The sequence below is a fragment of the Malaclemys terrapin genome, chromosome 1 (assembly GCF_027887155.1).
Source record: "Malaclemys terrapin pileata isolate rMalTer1 chromosome 1, rMalTer1.hap1, whole genome shotgun sequence".
Classification (NCBI taxonomy): Eukaryota; Metazoa; Chordata; order Testudines; family Emydidae; genus Malaclemys; species Malaclemys terrapin.
Genome location: NC_071505.1, coordinates 221917649 through 221939774, shown reverse-complemented (window position 1 = coordinate 221939774; position 22126 = coordinate 221917649). Strand labels below are relative to the sequence as shown.

At 43.7% G+C, this 22126-nt stretch overlaps 1 protein-coding gene across 2 annotated transcripts in view; it reads left to right on the top strand.

The window, feature by feature from the left end:
• The window catches only part of SHROOM2 (shroom family member 2), a 199809-nt gene that overhangs the window by 65149 nt on the left and 112534 nt on the right, over positions 1-22126 (top strand). For both annotated transcript variants that reach the window (XM_054007990.1, XM_054007981.1), the window contains exon 2: positions 8600-8751. In XM_054007990.1, coding sequence (XP_053863965.1) covers positions 8600-8751 — 152 coding nt within the window. The remainder of the gene's footprint in view (positions 1-8599; positions 8752-22126) is intronic.

Here is a 22126-nt window from a genome sequence, read left to right as displayed (position 1 = left end):
CCTTCCCATGATTTTTGTATGTCGCCTATTGATGTAGATCATTAGTTCCTTGGGGCAAGGATCATCTCACCTTTAAATATCTTAAATTATTTTAGTTTGTTCTCCTGAGTTTGCAAAGTGTTCATAATATTCTTACTTAAATGATCTAGTCAAACAGGGCTACATTAAACAAACTGCTGTCTGGTACAAACATAAATAGTTATTGGTAGTTACATTTTAAAAAGTCATCTCATAATGGCAACATTGATTTGCACATTGTGTTAGAATAAAATATTAGTTGTACATTTTAACCTTAAAGAGGGGAAGTTGGATTGTTTTTAACTAGACTTTTGAAATTCCTGCTTCTGGTTTGAGTTTGGGTTTCAGCCTTGTTTTTGTTTGCAGAGCTGTGAAAAGTCCCACAGAAAAATGTGATGTTATAATATAAACCGTTGCAGGCCATAAATCATAACAGGAAAGGTACAATTATAAGCATTAGGTAAATATGTAAAGAGCTGTAGTAAGAGCCATATTTAATGAAAGCTTTTCAAACTGTGATTTTTAATGCTAAGAAATTGTTAAGCAAATGCCCAAATGCTTAAAGATGACAAACTGTTTGAGAGAAAGGAGGACCCAGGACATACTCCAGGAACAGGAGATGGTCTCTTTCTTCATAAATTTTTCCCAAATTGATTTGTAAAGACATTGGTTGATACCAGAGCCCGTTTCCATCCAAATTAGAATTTGGGGTGTCTGGATATGAATTTGATCTCTACATGATCATGATGATGGACATTTTATGAGAGCAGTGCTACACACTTTATCCCCAGTCTGTGGTTCTCAGGAGGGTGGAAGCGGGAGTGTCTCAGGGAGCCACCAGCTCCAGTACCTTTTGAGGAGGAAATCTGCTGGGTCAACTTGTTCAAGATGGTTTATAAGGATATTAGTGAGCGGTTCAGTGGAGGAGGTGGATGGACTGGACACAGGGGAATGTATTAAGATGGAAGTTGGAACTGTGTCTTCACTGCAATTGCCTGTAACTATTGCTATCAGTTCTGCGAGCAGCAATGGGTGATCAACTGGCTGATAACACTGGTGTGACCAACTTGTACCATTTATATACCCAAACCACAGGCCTGTCTTACACATTTTTCGCCTCTCTCCACTAAATAATCCTCCTTCCATCCTATTGCCATGTAATGAATGTCCAGGAATTGGAGAGGAAGGATGGGCCAGTAGTTAGGGCGCTAGCCTGGGACTTCAGAGACCTGTATTTGATTTCCTGATCTGCCAGACTTCCTATGTGACCTTGGGCACTCAGTCTCTCTATGCCTGAGATCTCTGTCTGTAAAATGGGGATAAGAGTATTTCCCTACCTCACAGGGGTGTTGTGAGGATATTGAAGACCGAGACAGTTGGATACTAATTGTTTGTCTATACTTACCACGCTGGTTCGGCGGCAGGCAATCGAACTTCTGGGTTCGATTTATCGCGTCTAGTCTGGACGCGATAAATCGAACTCAGAAGTGCTCCCCGTCGACTCCGGTAATCCTGCTCGCCGCGAGGAGTACGCGGAGTCGACGGGGGAGCCTGCCTGCCGCGTCTGGACGGCGGTAAGTTCGAACTAAGGTATGTCGACTTCAGCTACGTTATTCACGTAGCTGAAGTTGCGTACCTTAGTTCGATTTGGGGGTTTAGTGTAGACCAAGCCTAAGTCAGTACCATACAGGTACATAAATAGAATTTGTACAACGACACTAATTTACCACAAACACGTCATCTTCTGACCAACTTACTGTAATTTACACTACTACTAGTCTCTCCTGCATTTGACTTGTAGAATTCACTGGTAGATGTACCTACTTACTACCAAATCTGGATGTAACCCAGACTGCGTATTCATTGCATAACAGTGTGCTGTAACAGGATCTGGAATGTGTTATGGTATAGTTGCAGGCCTAATAAATGCATACTAAGCTTTAATTATAAAGGATTTTTTCTCCTCATTCTGCATTGCATTGAGTCAGTGTGTCACTGCTTCATTTTACTTGTCTGTCTCCAGTGATTTCGTTTGATGGGTTTTTTTTCTTTGATTAGCTCACTTTTTTAGTGTCACTCTGTACATCTAATGGATTTTTACAGATAACATACCAACCAACACAAAGCTATTTTTTGTTTGGGTGATAAAGCATATTTTTATTCACGGGATCACTGCTGATAAGAGTCCTGGTAAATGGGGTTACTTTCCCTGGGTTGGTCTGTTTCACTCTCCCCTCCCCCAAGGAAAGGAATCTCCAAGGCCAAGAAGCTGATACAATGTCCTTCTAAACGAAACTAGATAGTGTGTGACGCTGCACTTCCCCATCCTGCATCCTGCTTGTTTATACAGGTGTTTCTACGGGAATGTGGGTATTTAAAGTTAACCAATGAAAGCTGATAAAAACAGCACTTAAGGGTCACATTCTAGGACTCTTGCATCTCTGTCAAGCTTCATCAATTTAAATGTCTATGTGATCAACGTTTCCCTTTTCCCTTATGTGTTACTAACTTGGGATATAGGTTTGTGACTATCCTTTGAATATGCGGTACACCTTACTGTGACTGTTCCTTTGTGTGGAGTGGGATGAAGGTCTCCAAAGAAGGAGAAATACAAAGTACTTATCCATCCTGTAAAACACACACACACTTACCCGTGCTTAGTTTGTTCCTTTGCCTGATGCTTCCTGAAATTAATTGTACCCTCTCTTTCAATAGGAACAGACAGTATTTTTAATGAGAGAACTTTGAGAGAGTTTTCATACCCTCAACCCATACTCCATTCTCCATGCTAAAAGTTTTTTGGGTGACATTGCAGGAGATGTCTTTTTTTTTTTTAAGTCTGTTGCCAGGACAATTTGCTCTTAATTATTTCCATTTGTCTCTTAAGCCCGGACTGCACACACAGTTTGTACTGGTATTACTGTGTCAGTTAGTGTGTGATTCTTTTTTGTTTTGTTTTTTACTCTATATAGCTATACCGATACAGTTATACAGGTATTAAGCACTTACCAGTATAGGAATAGCTAAACCACTATAAAGCACCTTTTACTGATATAACTGCATCCAAATTAAGAGGGTTTGATGTTAAGTCTTTTTTTAATTTATAGTAAAGTATAGATACCAGTTGCCTTACCTGGCCCTCCTCTTTGTCTCACTGAAAAACTTGCAAGTGTACAATATTTGGAGGAATATTAAATTCCTGTGTATGGTTGAAGGTGGAGAAAGGTGTTTTTATAATGGGAGTCTGCATCTCTACCTGTTCTCTACCTGGGGGGGAGGGATAGCTCAGGGGTTTGAGCATTGGCCTGCTAAACCCAGGGTTGAGAGTTCAATCCTTGAGGGGGCTGTTTAGGGATCTGGGACAAAAATCTATCTGGGGATTGGGTCCTGCTTTGAGCAGCAGGTTGGACTAGATGACCTCCTGAGGTCCCTTCCAACCCTGATATTCTATGATTCTTCTTGTTTCACACTGCGTTGTGGCTGTTGGCTGATTGTAGACCGACATGGCACTAAATATTGCCATGTTTTTGTTGGCTACTCTTGCCAGATCCAATCTTATAGCCTCCCACTGACTTTTTTTTTAAAGGCTTTCTTGTCCAATATTTACCTTGTTTGAAATTTAAATATGAATATCAAGCCCAATTTCTAGGATAAATAACATTTTGTGTGTGGGGGGGTGGGTGTTAGGATTTAAAATTTGGATCCAAATACATAACATTTCATCATTTCTAAACTTTCTCCTGGGTTTGCTTTCCCCACTTGCCCTGTTCCTCTTCGAGTAAATCTTCTTCCAAGTCTGACAAACATAAACTCATCTGTGCCTATTGCTGATGCTCAACTAATGGCATGAACTGACAATAGCAGTAATGCTGCTCACTCTGATAGATTCTTTTAGTGGAATGAACAAAAGTAGGGTCGTTGGTGGTGCAAATGAAATATACAATTTAACTCTCTAAATGTGTGAATGAAACAAATGGAGAGGACCTGCTCTCTGGCTAGGTTTTGGGCAGATGGTCAAAGTGACCTGAGTCAGATTCCTGTCTCTCTTCTAGTGAGAGTGCAAAACAAAAAGAGACACCATGTTCAGTACTGTGTGTAAATCAGAAATGGTTCCAGCCCCCTTTTGTGCTGATGTTCTTGGTATTTATCAGAATGTGTATTGAGAAACATTTTTTTTGTGTGAATACATTTTTTGCATGTCTGTGTATTTGAGGTGTGAGAAAAAATTGCACAATAGTTTTCACAAGGGCATTTGGCAGTACTGAGAGAGTTCTAAGTTTGTCTGTTGGGCAGGGTTGCAGTTCAAACAACAGTCTGATAGAGCGGAGAGTACATCTGGTATACAGATAATATGATGAAAGTACTAAAATCAAAATTCACGAAGACAGGGAAATTAGAATGGCAATAGTAGGAGAAAAGGGGTATAATGTTTTTTGCAGCTAGCTTCTCCTATGAATTGGTTAGTTAGTTTTACTTGTGTTGAGTTTCTGGTAGAGCCTTTATCTTAGGGAGGTTTACTTTAGAGACGTGTTGGTTAAAAAACAGTTTCTTAGTGTAATTAAAATGGATTGTATTTTTCCCCTCTAGTAAATACTCATGCTTGGACCAACAGATACATAATTGAATGGAATTATGTTGTTTATACACACATTCACTGATCTGTGTTCAAACCAGCAGGGAAAATTTATGCACGAATCCTTTTAGCGCAGAAGGATTGTTACTATATAAGATTGTATGTTTTATTCTTTTTATCTGCAACTAATTTAGAAGCAATATGTGAAGAGACCCACTTTCAGTATTTGTCAGGGGTGCTTCAGCTCAGTCTCGTTTTTCAGTTGTGATTAATGTTGTTTTGGACGTGCCCATAAGTCTCTTTGGAAGGCTTATGCTATGTGGAATGTGCAGTTCCCCTGCTGAAATGAAAACTCAGAGGGGGTAACTGAATACTCTCTTCAGTCAGTGTATTTCCAGCTCGAAGAAAAAACAAATAGCTTTGCTGAGAACAATGAAAATTCCTTGAAACACTAGGAGACTGGACTTAAAAACTGACACTGTCAAGGTCTTAAGGCTCAAACTTTCAAATTGCTTATAACCCAGTGGCACAAAGTCTTTCCAGCCCTCAGGGCTGAACCAGTACCTTGCCAGGAGTTTAAGGGCCACAAGTAATTTACATGTAGATATGTTGCTTAAAACACCTCAAACCACAATATATTATACCTCTTAATTTTTATTCATCCCGGGTTGCCCTCCATCCTCAAACCCATGGTCTCTAGTCATTCACCACTGCTTTTCATTGACATTTCCCCATGCTCTATGCTCCACTATGCTTCAGGCTTCAAAATGCATATCATTTAAAGGTAATCCAGAAATGCAGTGAAGCACTTAAAGGACTTGAGAGCACTTTTGGGGAGGGTCAAGATTCATGTGTCCCCAGGTGCTCATCACCTCTCTTAGTTTTGATTGACTTGTGACTCTCTTCTGTGGCTGCCTATAGCAACTATGTATTTCCATCCCTGACTCCTTGATCTCCTAACCTGTTTGCTTGCATGGAAGTATGATTTCCATCTCTACTCCCTTGCTCTCCACTCCACCATACAACTGAAGTGGGATTTTAAATTTTTAGTGAACCCATCAGATTCGGCTAATACCCTGGCAGTTGTGGGTCATGGATTGTGCATTAATTGTAGGTGGATGTGGAAACTTACCAGAATTTTGATTATCTGCATTTTTTTAAAAGATATGATTTGAAATCTACTTTACTATTATCAAGTAATTTTAAAAATAACCACTGTTTTAGAAAGGTCTACAAATACAAAATATTCAGTGCATCATTTTTTATTTAGACATTTTTGAAGAGAGAAGGTGAGGTGTGGTATTTTATTGGACCAGCTTCTGTTGGTGAAAGAGACAACCTTTTGAGCTACACAGAGCTCTTCTTCAGGTCTAGGAAAAGTACTCAGTGTCACAACTAAATACAAGAACAGAGTGTTTAGCATAAGTAGTTAATGCATCTCTTAAGGGACCATTCAACAAGACAATCCTCATGTAAACTCTCATCATTCCAAGAAGTATTGCTTTATTTTATCATTTTACTTACAACTGTATTTTTGAAGCATTGCTTTTTTTTAAACTTCAGTTTATAAAGAAAGTCTCAAATATCCACTCCTGAATTGTATTGGATCCATATGCCCTCTTTGTTGATTGTATCGAGGCAGATAAGTTGAGGATACATGTTTTTGTTTTGTTTGTTTTTTTACTAATTATGCAGTAAATGACTTGGCCTGCTTTTGAATACAGTAGAATGTAAAACATTGTTATTTGTTTATGGTAATAACTATGATGTGCTAGGTGTTTTCCAGTGATTTCAAGAGAGTACAGGCCCTGTGCAGAGGAGCTCACTCTCTAAGAGCTGGTAGACAACATTTTGGAATGAGGAACAGCTAGAATGGAATTTTTATACAAGTCAATTAGATTCTCTGTAGGAACATAGCAGAAGTAGGTTTTCAAGAGAGCCTTTAGTGTGGCCAGGTTAGGGGCCCTGCGGATGGACTCGGGACAGTCGTACCATGCATAGGGGACAGTATGAAAGAAGGCCTGGGGATAATTGTGCAAGAAGCAGATGAGGCTGGGGAACACTGGAAGAGCAGAAGCTGTTTGGGTGGGGGAGGCGTGACACAAAGCCTGACAAAGATGGATAAGCAGGGAGGGGGAGAATTTTTTATAGAGAGCTTTTGAAGGTGATGACAAGTGTTAAATCTGCTGTAATAGTGGATGGTGAACTAAAGGAGGGATGGATTCAAAGAGGGGAATGACATGATCATGCAAGAAATAGAACTTTAGTGGAAGCATTTTGTATGGACTGAAGGAGAGGCCAGAGATGATGTGGTATTTTGAGTTGTGATATAAAGAGGACCTGAATGAAAGATTTAGCTTTGAGAATGGAAAGAAAATGGCAGATCTAGGACTTGAGGAAGAAGTGACAAGATTTGGATATGGTATGTGAGCAGATGAGAGGGAAGAGTCAAAAATTATCCTTAGATTGTGGATTTGAGTGACCCGGGGTGGGAGGGAGAGTGTGTACATAAAAGAGAAAGGAAGTTGTTAAGGAAGCCAAGGGCCTGATTTGCAAAAGAGCTGAGCACCTACAACCACCATTGAAGTTAATGGGAGCTGCCAGTACTCAGCAAATCAAACTCTTGTTTTGTTTTTTAAGATTAACAATGTCTATAGTTATTACCAGGTTTCTCTCTTATGTGTTGATGGAAATTGTCAAATATTAACTCTTCTTACTTTATCTGCCTGTCAGTTAATCTGAATATTATGAATAGTTTGAGAAAAATTTGACCAGTAACATTTTCTGTAGTCCAGGAAGGGTGCTAAGAAAAGCATTACATGATTTCCGTTGATGTACACCAGGAATGGCCCCTTTACGTGGGCATGTGACACATTCAATCTTTGCTTACTGGTTCTCTCACCTCCCTCTCTCTTCCCGGCCAGAACTGCTGTGTAATTCTATCAAACATTGTAAAATCCTTGTTTTCTTAAAGGAAATACCTTCTTCCAACCCTAGAAATTAGTTAAGTTAGACATCGGATTCATTAAATTAGTTCATATTTCCCAGACACAACTAGTTTCACAATATTTTGGTTACCAAAGCATGTCAAACATCTTTTGGGTGGAATGTGATGGTGGTGGTGGTGGTGCTGGTATCAGCTAGCTCATCTGAAAGTCTAGATTTTTAAAGTGTTTGTCCAAGGTTTTTTTGTGCAAGCATGCGTAACTATTTTGGCCATGCACTGAACAGAGGTGAGGCTGTCAAACTCAAGATCACAGGTACCCTTGGCTTTCCACACCAAGGACACATCTGTACTACAGGCATTACAGTGGCATGACTACAGCTATGCTTTGGTAACGCCATAGTGTAGATGTTTCCTATGGCAGTGGAAGGGTTTTTCCATTAATGTAGGCAAGCCACCTCCCTGAGCAGCAATAGCTAGGTCAATGGAAGAATTCTTTCAACCTAGATGCACCTACACTGGGGGTTATGTCAGCGTAACTCCAGTGCTCAGAGGTGAGATTTTTTCAGGCCCCTGAGTGCTGTAGTTATGTGAAATAAACTTTTCAGGCCCTAGATTTTAGTGTTGCAGCCTTCTGCTCAGGTAGCCCTTCCTTTCCTCTCTTTTCTCCAGCCTGGTCTATGCTTCAAAGTTAGATCAACTTACCTACGTCGCTATCACTGCTCGGGGAGGTGGATTACTTACCTTGATGATTAAAAACCGTTCCACTGCTGTAGGAGGTATCTGTGCTATACTGCTGCAGCTGCATAGCTGCTGTAGAACCCGTAGCATAGACACGTCCTCCCTCTCCCTGATAATGCTTATTTCTGTTTCATTACTTTAGCTCTAAATATTTTTAACAAGCATATAATTCTTTTGCATTTTAACCACTTCAGTGTGTTACTAATTACCCAGTTATGTAGTACCAATAAACAATGAATTTTTTTATTTTTTATCTTTAAAAAAAAATTGAAGTAGTTATTTGTTCTCAATCCTTCTGCTTTTTTGAATTGCTTTCTCTTCAGATTGAAGAAGGGAGCAAAGCTGCAGCTGTTGACAAGTTACTGGCTGGAGACGAAATTGTCAGCATCAATGACGTGGGCCTCTCCGGGTTCAGACAAGAGGCGATCTGTCTGGTGAAGGGATCACACAAGACTCTAAAGCTTATAGTGAAAAGGTAAGCTCCGAACGGACAGCCAGAGGGCTGGATGCTGCCTGGCTCTGCTTTTCAAAGGAAAGGGGCAGACTAAACCTGTTAAAGAGAAGCAGCAATGATTTGCTGTTTTACTTTATTTTCTGCAGGAGTCTTATAAGGGGTCATTCACATTTTTATGCACAAACATTATATGTTGCCTCTTCTTCTAAAGGAGCACAGATGAAATGCTGTGCAGGCATCGAATGGGGGAGTGAAGGTCCAAGAGCTTTGGTGTGCTACAAACAGAATTATTTCACAGCTTCAGTCCCTAATTCAGGAAGAAGGGAAAGGAGATGGCAGGCTTGCCCTGGCCTTGTGGCAATAATGATTCTGTTGGGTGCAATAGCTACATCTGTGATTGTGAGGAATTGGTTTTGTGAGGGGCCGGGTGGGAAACAGTTTTTTCATACCACAAGAATTTTTGAGATTTTAAAAAATATATTTTCATCCTGAATCGGGATGAAAAGTTAAAATCTGAAAAAATTTCATGAATCAAAAATATAGAAAAATAAATTCACTCAGTTCAATGGAAATGTTTCAATATTAGCCTTTTACATATGTACTATACAATGGTTTACATTTTGAAACAGATTTTTATGTTGACCTTTAAACTGGACAAAAATGTTTTGAGAATTTCAGAAAAATACTGAAACGAGTTTCAAAATGGGAAATCTGTCAAAACTGATTCTTTCCTGCAAACAGTTTCAGATTTGATGACTCAACTTTTTCTGATGCGGGGAAAAAAAAAATCTTGTCAAAAAATACATGACAAGCCTCTTTAGTAATGTGCATTGCGGATGGTTGTGTTTTAGAAGTGAAAAGTGCATTGGTGTAGAGCCAAAGAGAGTATTGTGGTGATTGGGTGATACAGTACATCAATTTAGATTGGCTTGAATGTTAATGTTGCCTTAAATGGTGATCCTTAGTTTGTGGAGATAGCATTGATAGGAAATGAACATGAACAGCCTTTACTTTTAGCTTAAAAAGGGCTTTCTTGTGAGGATGGAAGAAATTAGCAGAGCTGCTGAATCTATCACCCAAACAGATGGTGCAATAACTTACAAGTCTATGAATAACAGGTTCAGGGAGTTCTACCAAAATTTGTACAGCACCAGGACTAATAAATAAAAATAAAAAATTGTCTGGACTATGCTATAAATCATATTGGTCTCCATCAACTTGATCCTGCACTGGCAACTCTGCTGGAAAAGATTTCTCATTAGAGCAGTGCTGCTCTAACTATGGTTCGGGACCCCAAACTGGGTTGCGACCACATTTTAATGAGGATGCCAGGGCTGGCATTAGACTTGCTGGGGCCGAAGCTGAAGTCTGAGCCCCACCGCTCAGGGCCAAATCCCAAGGGCATCAGCCCTGGGTGGTGAGGCTCAGGTTACAGGCTGGGCAGTGGGGCTTTGAGGCTCGGGAAGGCTCAGGCTTCAGTTCCCCTTCCTGGGGTCGTGTAGTAATTTTTCTTGTCAGAAAGGGTTGTGATGAAATGAAGTTTGAGAACCCCTGCATTACCGTGTATTGCATCAGCTGTCTGTGATCTAGATCAGCGGTTCTAAACTGGGGGTCTGCGGTCCCCGGGAGTCCGGGAGCTCTTTCAAGGGGACCACGGGACCCCGTGGCCAAGTCCCGATCCTCGGCACCCCCCTCAGGGCTGAAGCCGGGAGGCATGGGGATGAATCCCAGAGCTCCGAGTCCTGGTGCTCCCTGTGGCGCAGAAGTTCTGAGTCCATGGGCAGAGTTGGGGACATGAAGGGCATTGCGCCCTCCGCAAACTGCAGCACAAGAGCACAGCAGTCCCGGAGGCAGCGCCACACCTCACCCCCCCATCTCCACTCCCCGCCACCTGGCCAGGTTGGAGGCTGGAAGCCGGAGTCAGACAGTGCGGGGCAGCTGCTGCTCTGACTGGTGCCACGGAGCAGGCAGCGGCAGGGTTCCCTGCTCTCCTGCTGGTGCCCCAGGTTGAAGGTGCTCCTCAGTTCCCAGCCCCCTTTGCTCCCTCAGAGGCAGCTGGTAAGAGCCCTCCGGGTGGGGAGACCCAACTCCGTGGCTGGCAGACCCTTCCGGGAACAGGGACCACAGGGGAGTCCTCCCAGCATACAGCCCCTAATTCCTCTCTCCCTACACCCTGAGCTACCCCCCTGCCCATGCACAGCCCCTAGCCACGCCCCTCCCTGCACCCACAGCCACACCCTGTGTGCACACAGCCCCTAGCTACTCCCCTCCCTGCACCTTGAGCTACCCCTTGTCTGCACACAGCCCCTAGTTACCCCCTCCCTGCACACTAAAGTTGTTTTCAAACTTTTTTAGCTAAGCCCCCCACCTTTGAGTTATAATTTTTGGTTGCTGGGTGGCCTGCTGAAGTGAGTCATGGGGTGGAGTTGGCACTCACTCCCTGGACCCCGCCATGTGGAGGTGGCTCTAGCCTCACTGTCCCCTGTCCCCCACAAAATAGAAGTCAAACTACACCTATGCCCATGGCCCTTCCAGAGGACCCCCCCCCCACCCCGCTGGGCCCTGGAGTTGTTATAACATGTAGAGGGGGGAGGGCCCTGATTTTCATATAGAAAACCCTTTTTCTAAAATTATATTCCTCTGAAATATAAAATAAGTTCTGTTGATGAAAGTGGGACCAGGCCAGAAAGCATTTGGTCTCTCTGCCATTTCTGAGCAGTTCACACATTTGAAACTATTCCATCAAAGTCTTATGCTTTTATCCTTCACTTCTTTTCCTTATGCAGTAATTCCCAGGATATCTAATAGCTAAGTACTTTGGGACCTAGCCAGCTGTGCATTTTAAAAGTCCAAATCTTGGCCGAGACTTAGATGGAGCCAAGGTTTGAGTGAAAAAGTTTTGCTGTGATGTTCAACAGCCTTCATTCACAATCCTGATAAATAACTTTAGTTGTCCTCAGGCCAGGTGTAGTTCTCATTTTGCTACTGTGGGTTAGTAATGTCAATTAGCTGTCATAGAATTATCTGTTCTGCCACTAGTCTTTAAATAATCAAATGTCTGAATGGTTTATACAAAAGAAAGTTGTTGGTATCTAAACAAAACTCTGTTTTGATACAGAATTCTGGCACTAATCTGCAGGCCATCAACATGCTATCCTTGTTTGTTGATTTCTCTTTTGGAAATGCAGCAGGGTTGAGAGCTAGAAGTAGATAAATCAGCTACAAATATTTGCCACTGTTGAGCCAGTCCCATAGTACAGTAATGTTTGAAAGTCGTTTACAAACATTGATGATTGAACAAGTGCAATGTTCTTTTGGTTTTGGTTGAATAAGGACCCTGGAGGATACATGTTGCTTAATCAAGTGGGTTTGTTGAAACAAAAAATGTTAATTATGTGCTAGTTATTCAGTGTTATTGTGAATCACTTCTTGTGTTGGTGCCTTTTTTTGGAGAACTAGAGAAGAAAATAAAGCACATATTTCTTATAGGAACTGTTTGATTTCTCTTGGTAAACACGTACACAGTAGTTTGTCTATACACACACGATTAAAATAGCTTAGTACCATTGGTACTAAATAAGGGAGTGTGTGTGTATCTATATATAATAAAATGTGCGCGCGCAATGTTTAAACGTTTTTTCCCTAAATACCATTCTGGTTAGGGGTTTATGACACATGCTGTCACTCAGGTTAATGAGGGTAAGGATGGGTGAGAAACTTTTCTCTGTTCCTGTGACCACTTTCTCTGCTGACCTCTGATTGGCTCTTGGAACTGTCAACGGAGGGCAGAATAGCTGAAGCTGGGGAAAAGGAAGCAGAAGCTGACCCAGGCATCCCTGCCCTGCAGTGACTTCTGGTGACAGGAGGCTGGGACTGCTGTTTAATTCAACCAGCTGCCCAGGACTTTGGCCAGAATTGCAGATAACTGAGACTGGCTTTAAAACCCTAGAGTAGTGCTGGCCTGTATGAAAGTGACATTTTTTCCCTTGAAAGTATGGTTTGTGTTGATGACTCTTTAAATTGTAAAAACACAAAATATGCTCAGAACGTTGATCAAGCTTATTTTTCTAAATCAGAAGACAGAAAGCTGAATGTGCTTTTAAATTTTATCTAAGTGCACCCTGACGGTTAGGATTTTGTTTTAGATGCATCTTAATTTCCTAAAAGGAAAGAGGCCAGAGTCTGAAAAGAACAAAATTACATATAATCTGAATTGTAAATACTCATGAGGAAATTTAGTCTTATTTATTTGCATGTCACTTTGTTTACAGAGCCATCCTTTAATTGTGGCATAGCAGTGACAGAGAATATATGTATGTCTAGAGGGTTTCCCACATTCCACAATATGCTGTACGGTCTGCATCACCTAACATTTTAAGATGAGGCAGTAAATAAAAATCAGAAGAATCCTTTCTGTTACATTCACAAACTCTAGGAGGGGTGCTATTTATTTTTCATTTGCTGACAGGAAATGTGCTTGAAGCCAGTGGTAACCCTTCCATATTGTGTGTGGAATTAAATGTCAACTGAAATCGCTGGCCCTTTCATAGCCCTTTGAGCAGTTGGATGTGCTTTCAGAGTTGAGCTCAGTGTTCTGGTTGGTATTAAAAGTGCTGTCATTCTTAAGGGCTCTTTCCCCCCCATCCCTCTTTCAACTAGATCAGGCCTGCACAATTCGTAAAGCGGCGAGGGCCATATTACTCCAAAGAAAATAGCTGAGGCCTGAAACCCCCAGCCCCGCTGAAACACCTCCCCCCAGCACCGCCTAGCCCCCGTGTAAGCAAGCAGGACTCACCCCAGCAGCACCTCCTGCTGGTCTTCTCGGGAATTAGCTCATCCAGCCGTTGGAGCGCCCTCTGCAGGCTGGTGTCCCGCTGGCCCCATGTCCCTTCCAGACCCCTGGTGCCCTTTGATCTGGGGTGCTGCCCCCTGGCAATACTCCCACACTCTGCCTCTAGGTCTCCCCTCTCTGGGGAACCCCCAACCCTATAAACCCAACCTTGCCTCAGTATAAGGCTACTGCCAGTCACCAACTAGCCCATGCACCCTCGGGTAGACTGCAGTATAAGCCACACATCACAGGCAAGGTTGGGTTTGGACCTGCTGTCTCTCTCTATAGCTGGGCTGCCCCTCTGCAGCCCTGGTACTGGTCTTAGGCCCTTAGCTAGCTCTGCAGCTTGGGGGTTTTCCAGGGTGGAGTTCCCCAGCTCCTCTAGCCTTCCCCAGCCCTGCTCCACTCCCAGTACCCTGCTCAGCTCCCTAGCAGCCAGGCCCTTCTCGCTCTACAAGCAGAGAGAGACTTCCTCTGGCTCACAGCCTTTTTATACAGGCCAGCTGGGGCCTGATTGGGGCCTGGCCCAGCTGCAGTGGCTTAGGGTTACCATACGTCCGGTTTTTCTCGGACATGTCCGGCTTTTCGGCAATCAAACCCCCGTCCGGGGGGAATTGCCAAAAAGCCGAACATGTCCAGGAAAATGCCGGCCGGGCACTTCCCCTCCCGCGGCTGCTCTGCTCTTCCCCTGACTCTTCAGCTCTGGTTAAGAGCCGAGCTGCCCGAGTGCTAAGGGCTTCGGGCAGCCCCCTTGCCTCCAGACCCCAGCTGCCGGCCGGGCACTTCCCCACCCGGGCTCCGGCGGCGCAGGGCTGCCCGAAGCCGGTAGCGCTCGGGCTGCTCGGCTCTTAAACAGAGCCGAAGAATCAGGGGAGGAGCAGAGCCTCCGGCCGCGGCGGCTCTGCTCCTCCCCTGACTCTTCGGCTCTGTTTAAGAGCCGAGCGCTATGGGCTTCGGGCAGCCCCTATGCGTCCGGACCCTGCGCCGCCGGAGCCCGGGAGGGGAAGTGCCCGGCCAGGGGCACAGGGTCCAGAGGCATAGGGGCTGCCTGAAGCCCAAGCGCTGCCGGGCAGCCTCCAGACCCTGCGCCCCCGGCTGGGCGCTTCCCCTCCTGGGCTCCAGCTGTGCTGGGGAAGTGCCGGCCGGGGGCGCAGGGTCTGGGCGCTGCCCGGCAAACCGTGAAGCCGGTAGCTCTCGGGCTGCCCTTTTCACGTGGCTGGGAGTGGGAGGGAGGAGGGGGCGGAGTTAGGGCGGGGTTGGGGCGGGGAAGGGGCAGAGTTGGGGCCGGGCTGGGGTGGGAAATGGGCAGGGCCAGGGCCCCATGGAGGGTCCTCTTTTTTTATTTGTTAAATATGGTAACCCTACAGTGGCTTCCCCAGTCAACCCAGCTTTTCCCCTGCCACAGCCCTCCCCCAGGGCTGTTTTAAGCCCTTCAGGGCAGGAGCGGGGTAACCACCCTGCTACATTCCCCGCCCCAGTACTTCCTGCCTCAGCAGGCCCTGGCAGTGATGCACCCGCTGTATGCCAGGCGGGGGGAGCGGGAGACGGAGACACGTGTGCTTCTGGCTGTTCAGGCGGTTAGAACGCGGCACGCGCGGGGCTGTGAGGTTGGCCTTCCCCCCTCACCCCCGGCAGGGGGCGAACCTGGAAGCCACACTTCTGACCATGTGAGCGGTTGAAGCACGGCATGCGGGGCTGTGAGGTCAGCCCCGCCCCCAGGCAGGGGGCGAACCTGGCAGATTCCCTGCCGCTTGCCCACGGGCCGCACAGTGAGCCATGCGGCCCACGGGCCGCATGTTGTGCAGGCCTGAACTAGATAATGGAAATTCAATCTAGGACTACTTTCAATGGGAGTGGGGGGAAGTTTGTATAGAAATGAGCACCTAATAACTGTTTTTTACACACAGTAAAATATTTTGCCTGAGGACTGAAGAAACAAAAGGAGTAGAGAATATGCATAGCTATGATATTTTAAGCCAGTATCCTCCAAACAGTTACTCCATGGTATTGTAGAGTATTTCCCTATAGACCAACTTTATTCACAGAGAGGTAAGTATTGGTAGTAGCAAGATATAAGGTCATTTTGGCATTAATTTAAACCCATGTTTTCTTGACGCTTGGCTCAGTCACACGACAGGCAAAAATAAATTACAACAGTTATTCTCCCCCTTGTTGCCCTGTAAGCATTCATTCCCCTGTACTGGACTGATCAAGAAAAGTTATGCTTATTCCTGGTATTTTCAGCCAGGTTTTTGGAGTAGCTCAAAAAACAGAGTTTATCATCTACCATCCCATTTTCTCCTTCCACTTTCCCAATCCCATTGTTTTTACTTCACAGTCATGCAAAGGCTTGCATGCAATAGTCCTTACTTTAATAGGTGAGCAGGCACTCTCTGGCACCCCCCAACCACACACATTAATTTGTGAAAAAGTGGTTAGGGTATGATGTTTATGTATTATCTTGGAGTGTGAACATTTCCTCTTTTGAGGGGATGGCTACAAGAAGCACTTTGTACAGGTGAACAGTTCTAGGCTCAGATCCTTCAGACTGGCTGAGCTGTGTTTGAAAAAAGGTTAGTGGGAATGGTTGGGCAAAGGGTGAAGCCACCTATACTTTTCCAGGGACTAGGGCTGGGTATGCCCACACTACTATTCAGCTGATGGGGCTAATGTTGATAGAGGCTTTATCTCAACTTGAAGTCAAGGTAGCTTGCATTGGTTGATAACTAGAGAATTATCGATTTTAAACCAAAGGTGTTTGCAGTTGTGAATTTATTTCACAGCCATGTTAGGGTGTGTCCATTGGATCTCTTTGATGTAGACAGGACAGAAGTCCAGCGCCCTATCTTTTCATTTGCTTGGTTGCTGTTGGTTCCTGGTCCCCCTTTATCCTATTAAACTGCTATGTCCTATAACATTACGTAGAGGCACTGATTTTGTTTATAAATTAGCATCTAGAGCAAGTATGTTTTCTTTACTATAATTCTAGCATATGTAGACTGACTTCTGAGAAGGCTGGAAGAGAATTGTTGGAATCATTAAGGGGAGACGTATAAGCTGTGTCAAATGTATTTGAAAGGAGATTGTCAAGGCTAACAATGTCCATTTTTAAATCACAGAAGTTCATGTTAATGAATTGATGGGAAAAAGGGACATTAGAAGAAAAATAACTTCCTTGGGGTGAAACATGTATGTTCCAACAACGCACATGTAATGGGCCTCCCCACAATTTGTATCTAGTGAGGATTGTTCCCCCATCTGCCTAACCATTGGACTGATCATTTTATTTTCTCAAGAACGGAGTAGTGGCATTTCAGTACTCTTCTTGAATATGAAGGATTCTGTTGAGACACTTACCACTATTTTCCCACCTCGACTGTCTGGTTCTTTTTGTTCAGCTATATTTTTTTTAAGATGTTTTCTGTTTTTACTTTCTCTGCACTGTTGTTGGCCCTCACAAGTGCGTTCTGATTGAAGTGTGGCCATTGATGTTCCATGATAGGTCACCACGGCTGCCTCCTGGTTCCATTCCAGGAATCTGCTCAGCTTTGGGCCTTTGTTTTCAGTGATACATGAATAAAGTCTGCAGGGTGACTGGCTAGCACCACTTCCATGAATAGACCTTGAATTATTATTATTATTATACCTAGTTTCCGAGAAGGGATAATGATTTGGTACTTTGAACTTTTTGTGTGCTTTTGTTTAAAAATATGGTTTGATTGTGGAAACCCTCTCATATGTCATTGATGTTTTAGCTATTGTAGTTAAAAAGCAGTGGCTTTTTAATTCCAGCTTCCTAGTTTTTGAAGGTCAAAAGGGACCATTATGATCATCTAGTCTGATGTGTTTTACACAGGCCATAGCATTTCAGCAGGTGAACTCCTTTAGGGTGGTGTTTTGTGGGGCGCTTTGGGCAATGCACAGCATCTGCTCTCTGGGAAAGGCCTGAGATCAGAATCGTATACTCCTACTCAACAGGAGTCTTGTGGAAAAGACTGTCTCAGCAATTAATGTAATAGGTAGTGTGGGAGCTGTGAAATGATTCTTTTCCTCCTTGTCCAGCTGGTATTTTACAGCAAGTTGATTAAACCGAAACACAGCAGAGTCTTAGAGTTTAAGGCCAAAAGGGAACACCAGATCATCTAGTCTGAGCTCTTGTAGATCACAGGCCACCAACGCCACACAGCACCTGCACATCAAACCCAGCAACCTAAATTAGACCCAAAGTAGTACAGCCCATGGGAGACTAGACTATTATGTGCCACAAGCAGAAAACAGGAGGGGACCAAGGTGCACCAGTGCGCAAGGCCCCCACAATGGCAGGGAGACGATTGAAAATACACCCAGATAGTCCTGGTAAATGACCTGCGCCCACATGCTGCAAAGGAAGCCTTCATGGTCCCTGCCAATCTGACCTGGGAGAAAATTCCTCCCTGTCCCCACATATAGCAATCAGATAGAGCCTGAGCATGTGAGCCAGCACCAACCAGCCAAGCACCTCAGAGAGAGAATGCTCTGTGCCACCTCAGAACCCTGCCCCTCCCCATCCCATCTCGAGCCATGGCCATCGCTAATGCTTCACAGGAAGGAGATTTAAAAAAAAAACAACCAACCAGAAGACCATGGGGGGAAGGGGGAAGAATCCTTTCCTGACCCATGCAGGTGCCTAGCTGAAACCCTGAAGCATGAGCTTTTAAGAACATAAAACATAAACCAGAATTGAGCCCCAGGACTGTTGAGCCCTGTCTCCTACCATCATAAGCAACCCTGTCATGCAGTCACACTCATACATTTGTCCTGCTCTCTGCTAAAACTAATTAAGTGGGTTCAGTCTGGCCAAAAGTGGATTCAGTCCTATCTGGAGGACCTTGAAACCATGTCTAGCACTGAGGAGTGGGCCAATCAAAAGTGGCTAAGTTGGATAACACTGGGCTACAATTTTTGAGAAGTCGTCTGCTTCAGAGATAAAATGTGCTATTTATTATGTATTTTGATTTGCTGAATTCAAATATGACAATTAAAACAACTGATTGGCTACTGTTTCTAAGATATTTAAGTTTTTACATTTTATGTCTATGTATATTGTGTAGATCAGGCCTGCACAACTCGTAAAGCGGCGAGGGCCATATTACTCCAAACAAAACAGCTGAGGGCCGAACCCCCCCCCTGGCCTTGCCGAACTCCCCCCCCCCCCCCCCCCCAGCGCTACCCAGCCCCCCCGAAACACAACAGCCCCCACAGTGCCGCCCGCCCCGCGGAAACAACCCCCAGCGCTGCCCAGCTCCCCCAAAACTCCCCCCCTCAGCACCGCCCGCCCCGTGGAAACAAACCCTCCTTCCCCAGCACCACTGGGGAAGGGGGAGAGGGATAGCTCAATGGTTTGAGCATTGGCCTGCTAAACCCAGGATTGTGAGCTCAATCCTTGAGGGGGCCACTTAGGGATCTGGGACAAAAATCAGTCCTTGGTCCTGCTAGTGAAGACAGGGGGCTGGACTCAATGACCTTTCACGGTCCCTTCCAGTTCTAGGAGATAGGATATCTCCATTAATTTAAAAAACAGCAGTATTGAACCTTTGTAATATGTTATAATGGGCTCCTAAGGTAGTATAATTAAGGTAAAAGAAAAATGTCTTTTTGCTAGAAGTAGAATAAGATCTTCCCCCCACTTTGTTATCAATTGCCCTGTTGAATGAATGAGGTAGGCATGGAAGGCAGCACCTACAGACAGCTGCAATCCTTGGAGAGGGGATGGGAGCCAGACCAGATCAGTAGACCAGGTCAGCCATCAAGTCACTGCTTGCCTCCTCAGAGGAGGAGGATGGGAGAAAATTTGAGTCCTGTGACATGGATGGTTCAGGACCAGAAGTTTCATCCTCTTCCTCGTCTGACTCAAGTGAGAATGATTCTGGTGCATCAGGAACCGGCAGTCCTTCTCAGTGGGGTACTGGGCGTATAGCTGATGGAATGTTTGGATAATGCACAGTCCACTTTTTCTTCTTTGACACACCTTTCCTAACTGGAGGCACCATGCAGAAGTAACAATTGCTGGTATGATCTGTTGGCTCTCTCCAAATCATTGGCACTGCAAAAGGCATAGATTTCCTTTTCCTGTTCAACCACTGGCAAAGATTTGTTGCCCAAGTGTTGCAGCATATGTGTGGGGCCCACTTCTTGTCCTGACCTCCAATTTTGCAGCCAAAATAAAGGTGATAGGCTTTCTTAACCATAGTGGTTATATTGTGCTTTTGTGATGCGAAAGTCACTTCACCACAAACATAGCAGAAGTTATCTGCACTGTTCACACAAATACGAGGCATCTCTGCTCACTTTGGCTAAACAGAAATGTGTCCCTTTGCAAAATCAAACACTGACAAATAGAGCACGACACTGTATGATTTCTAGAGCTGATATAGGGCAATTTGTTCAGCAGAGTGATGCAAGCTTCGTTATGATTGCATCATCCATGACTTCTAGGAATAACATGATGTAATTCATATCATGTATGATGCAATACCAGCTTCAGATTGCATCATTCATTGTTTTGCCTAAAAAGCAAGTACTGTCCAAATCCAGTCATAGATTTATTCATAGATCCAGTCAAAGATGTATTTTAGTCATTTCTGGTTTAAATTGAGATCCCTTCCCTTTATAACTCACTTATCCTCCGCCATTCCCAAGTCAAGGGTCGTATATACTGACCCAATAGCATATCTTGAAAACTAGAGCCAATCAACAATTTTAAGCATCATTTTCTTTCTCAGTGACCTAGAAATAGTAAAGTTTGACTACATTTATTTCAGAAGTATTTTGGCTGTAGAGCAGTGTAATTAGAACTTTTTTAAAAAAAGATATTTGTTTCCTCCTATTTGAGAGCAAATAAGTTTCCCCATGTCTTCTCAGAGGGCGCTCTCATCAAAACCCAAAATGGCTTGTATCTCTCATCCTGGAATGGGCTTGGTAAAACCCTTACAGTATGAGTTGAGGGTCACAGTGGATAGTCAAATGAACATGAGTTCCCAATGTAATGCTGTGGCCAAAATTGCTAATGCAATCCTCGGGTGCATAAACAAGGGAATCTCAAGTAGGAGTAGAGAGATTATTTTACCTCTGTGTGGCACTGGCATGACCACAGCTGGAATACTGTGTCCAGTTCTGGTGCCCACAATTTAAGAAGGATGTAAATTGGTAAATTGGAGAGAAGAGCCATGAGGCTGATTAAATAATTAGAAAACATGCCTTATAGTGATAGACTTAAAGAATTCAGTCTATTTAGCTTAGCAGAGAGAAGGTTAAGGGTTGACTTGATTACAATCTGTAAGTGCCTACATGGGGAACAAATATTTAATAATGGGATCTTCAGTCCAGCAGAGAAAGGTATAACACAATCCATTGGTTGGAAGTTGAAGATAGACAAATTCAGACTGGAAATAAGATGTAAATTTTTAATGGCGAGTGTAATTAACCATTGAACAATTTACTGAGGCTTATAGGGGAGTTTCCTTCACTGACAATTTTTAAACCAAGACTGGATTTATTTCTTCAAGCTGTGCTCTAGGAATTATTTTGGGGAAGTTCTATGGCCTGTGCTATACAGGAGGTCAGACTAGATGGTCATAATGGTCCCTTCTGGCCTTGGAATTTATGATTTAACAGATAAAAAATAATTCAACTTGTCATTAAATAGAAAGATGCTAAATTCTTTGACTGAGATTCATGTACATTAGCTGAATAAGATACTAAATCAGAATAAGCATTTGATTCTTATCTGTGATAGATTGATACACATCACTCCTGAATTGGCATAGATGAGCTGTTTAACAGGGAGCAGCAAAGAAATTGTTTGACAAAACTTCAGGGGGATTCTTTGGAGGCAAAATATAATTACCTGGGTCAGACCAGGTTGACATCCTTTCTACCTCCCTCCCTCCCCCCCAAAAAAACTTTAATGACTATAAGTGATAAATATGAGGGGAGATGGAAGCATCTGAAGCAGTCATGCCCCTCATCCATCTTTCATCATACTACAGGTCTACAGAATTACTAACAATACTTACAATAGCAATGTTCCATGGAGGGCTCCTATCTAAATTATATCCTTGTCTGACCTTGTGTAACTTCTGACAGATAATGAGATCACAACACCAGACAGTGCAACTGTATATGCTCACTAGTGAGTCATCTTTAAACTTCCCCCATCCACATGCCAATCAGTTTAGATTCTCTCTTTGTAATTTAGCTTCAAAGCCATGTCAATTTACCTAATGATTGTACACATTTGTGTGTGTGTGTGTGTGTGTGTGTCTGTGTGTGTACAAGCAAAAGGCTAAAAGTATTCCAAATATTCTGTTATACTGTAGATGTTGAATATGGCTCTTTAGAAAAGGGAGGCAAATTGGTCAAGAGACTTAAGGCCAAAATTTTTCACAATTGGATGCACCTAACCCTTTGAAAAATTTTGGCCTTAGTCTCTGGACCAGTTGTGTCCCCTAAGGTCCATATTCTGAGTGGTCAAAATATGGTAACTTTTTAAATTGAATCTGTGGGAAAAGGAACAGTTTTTTCATT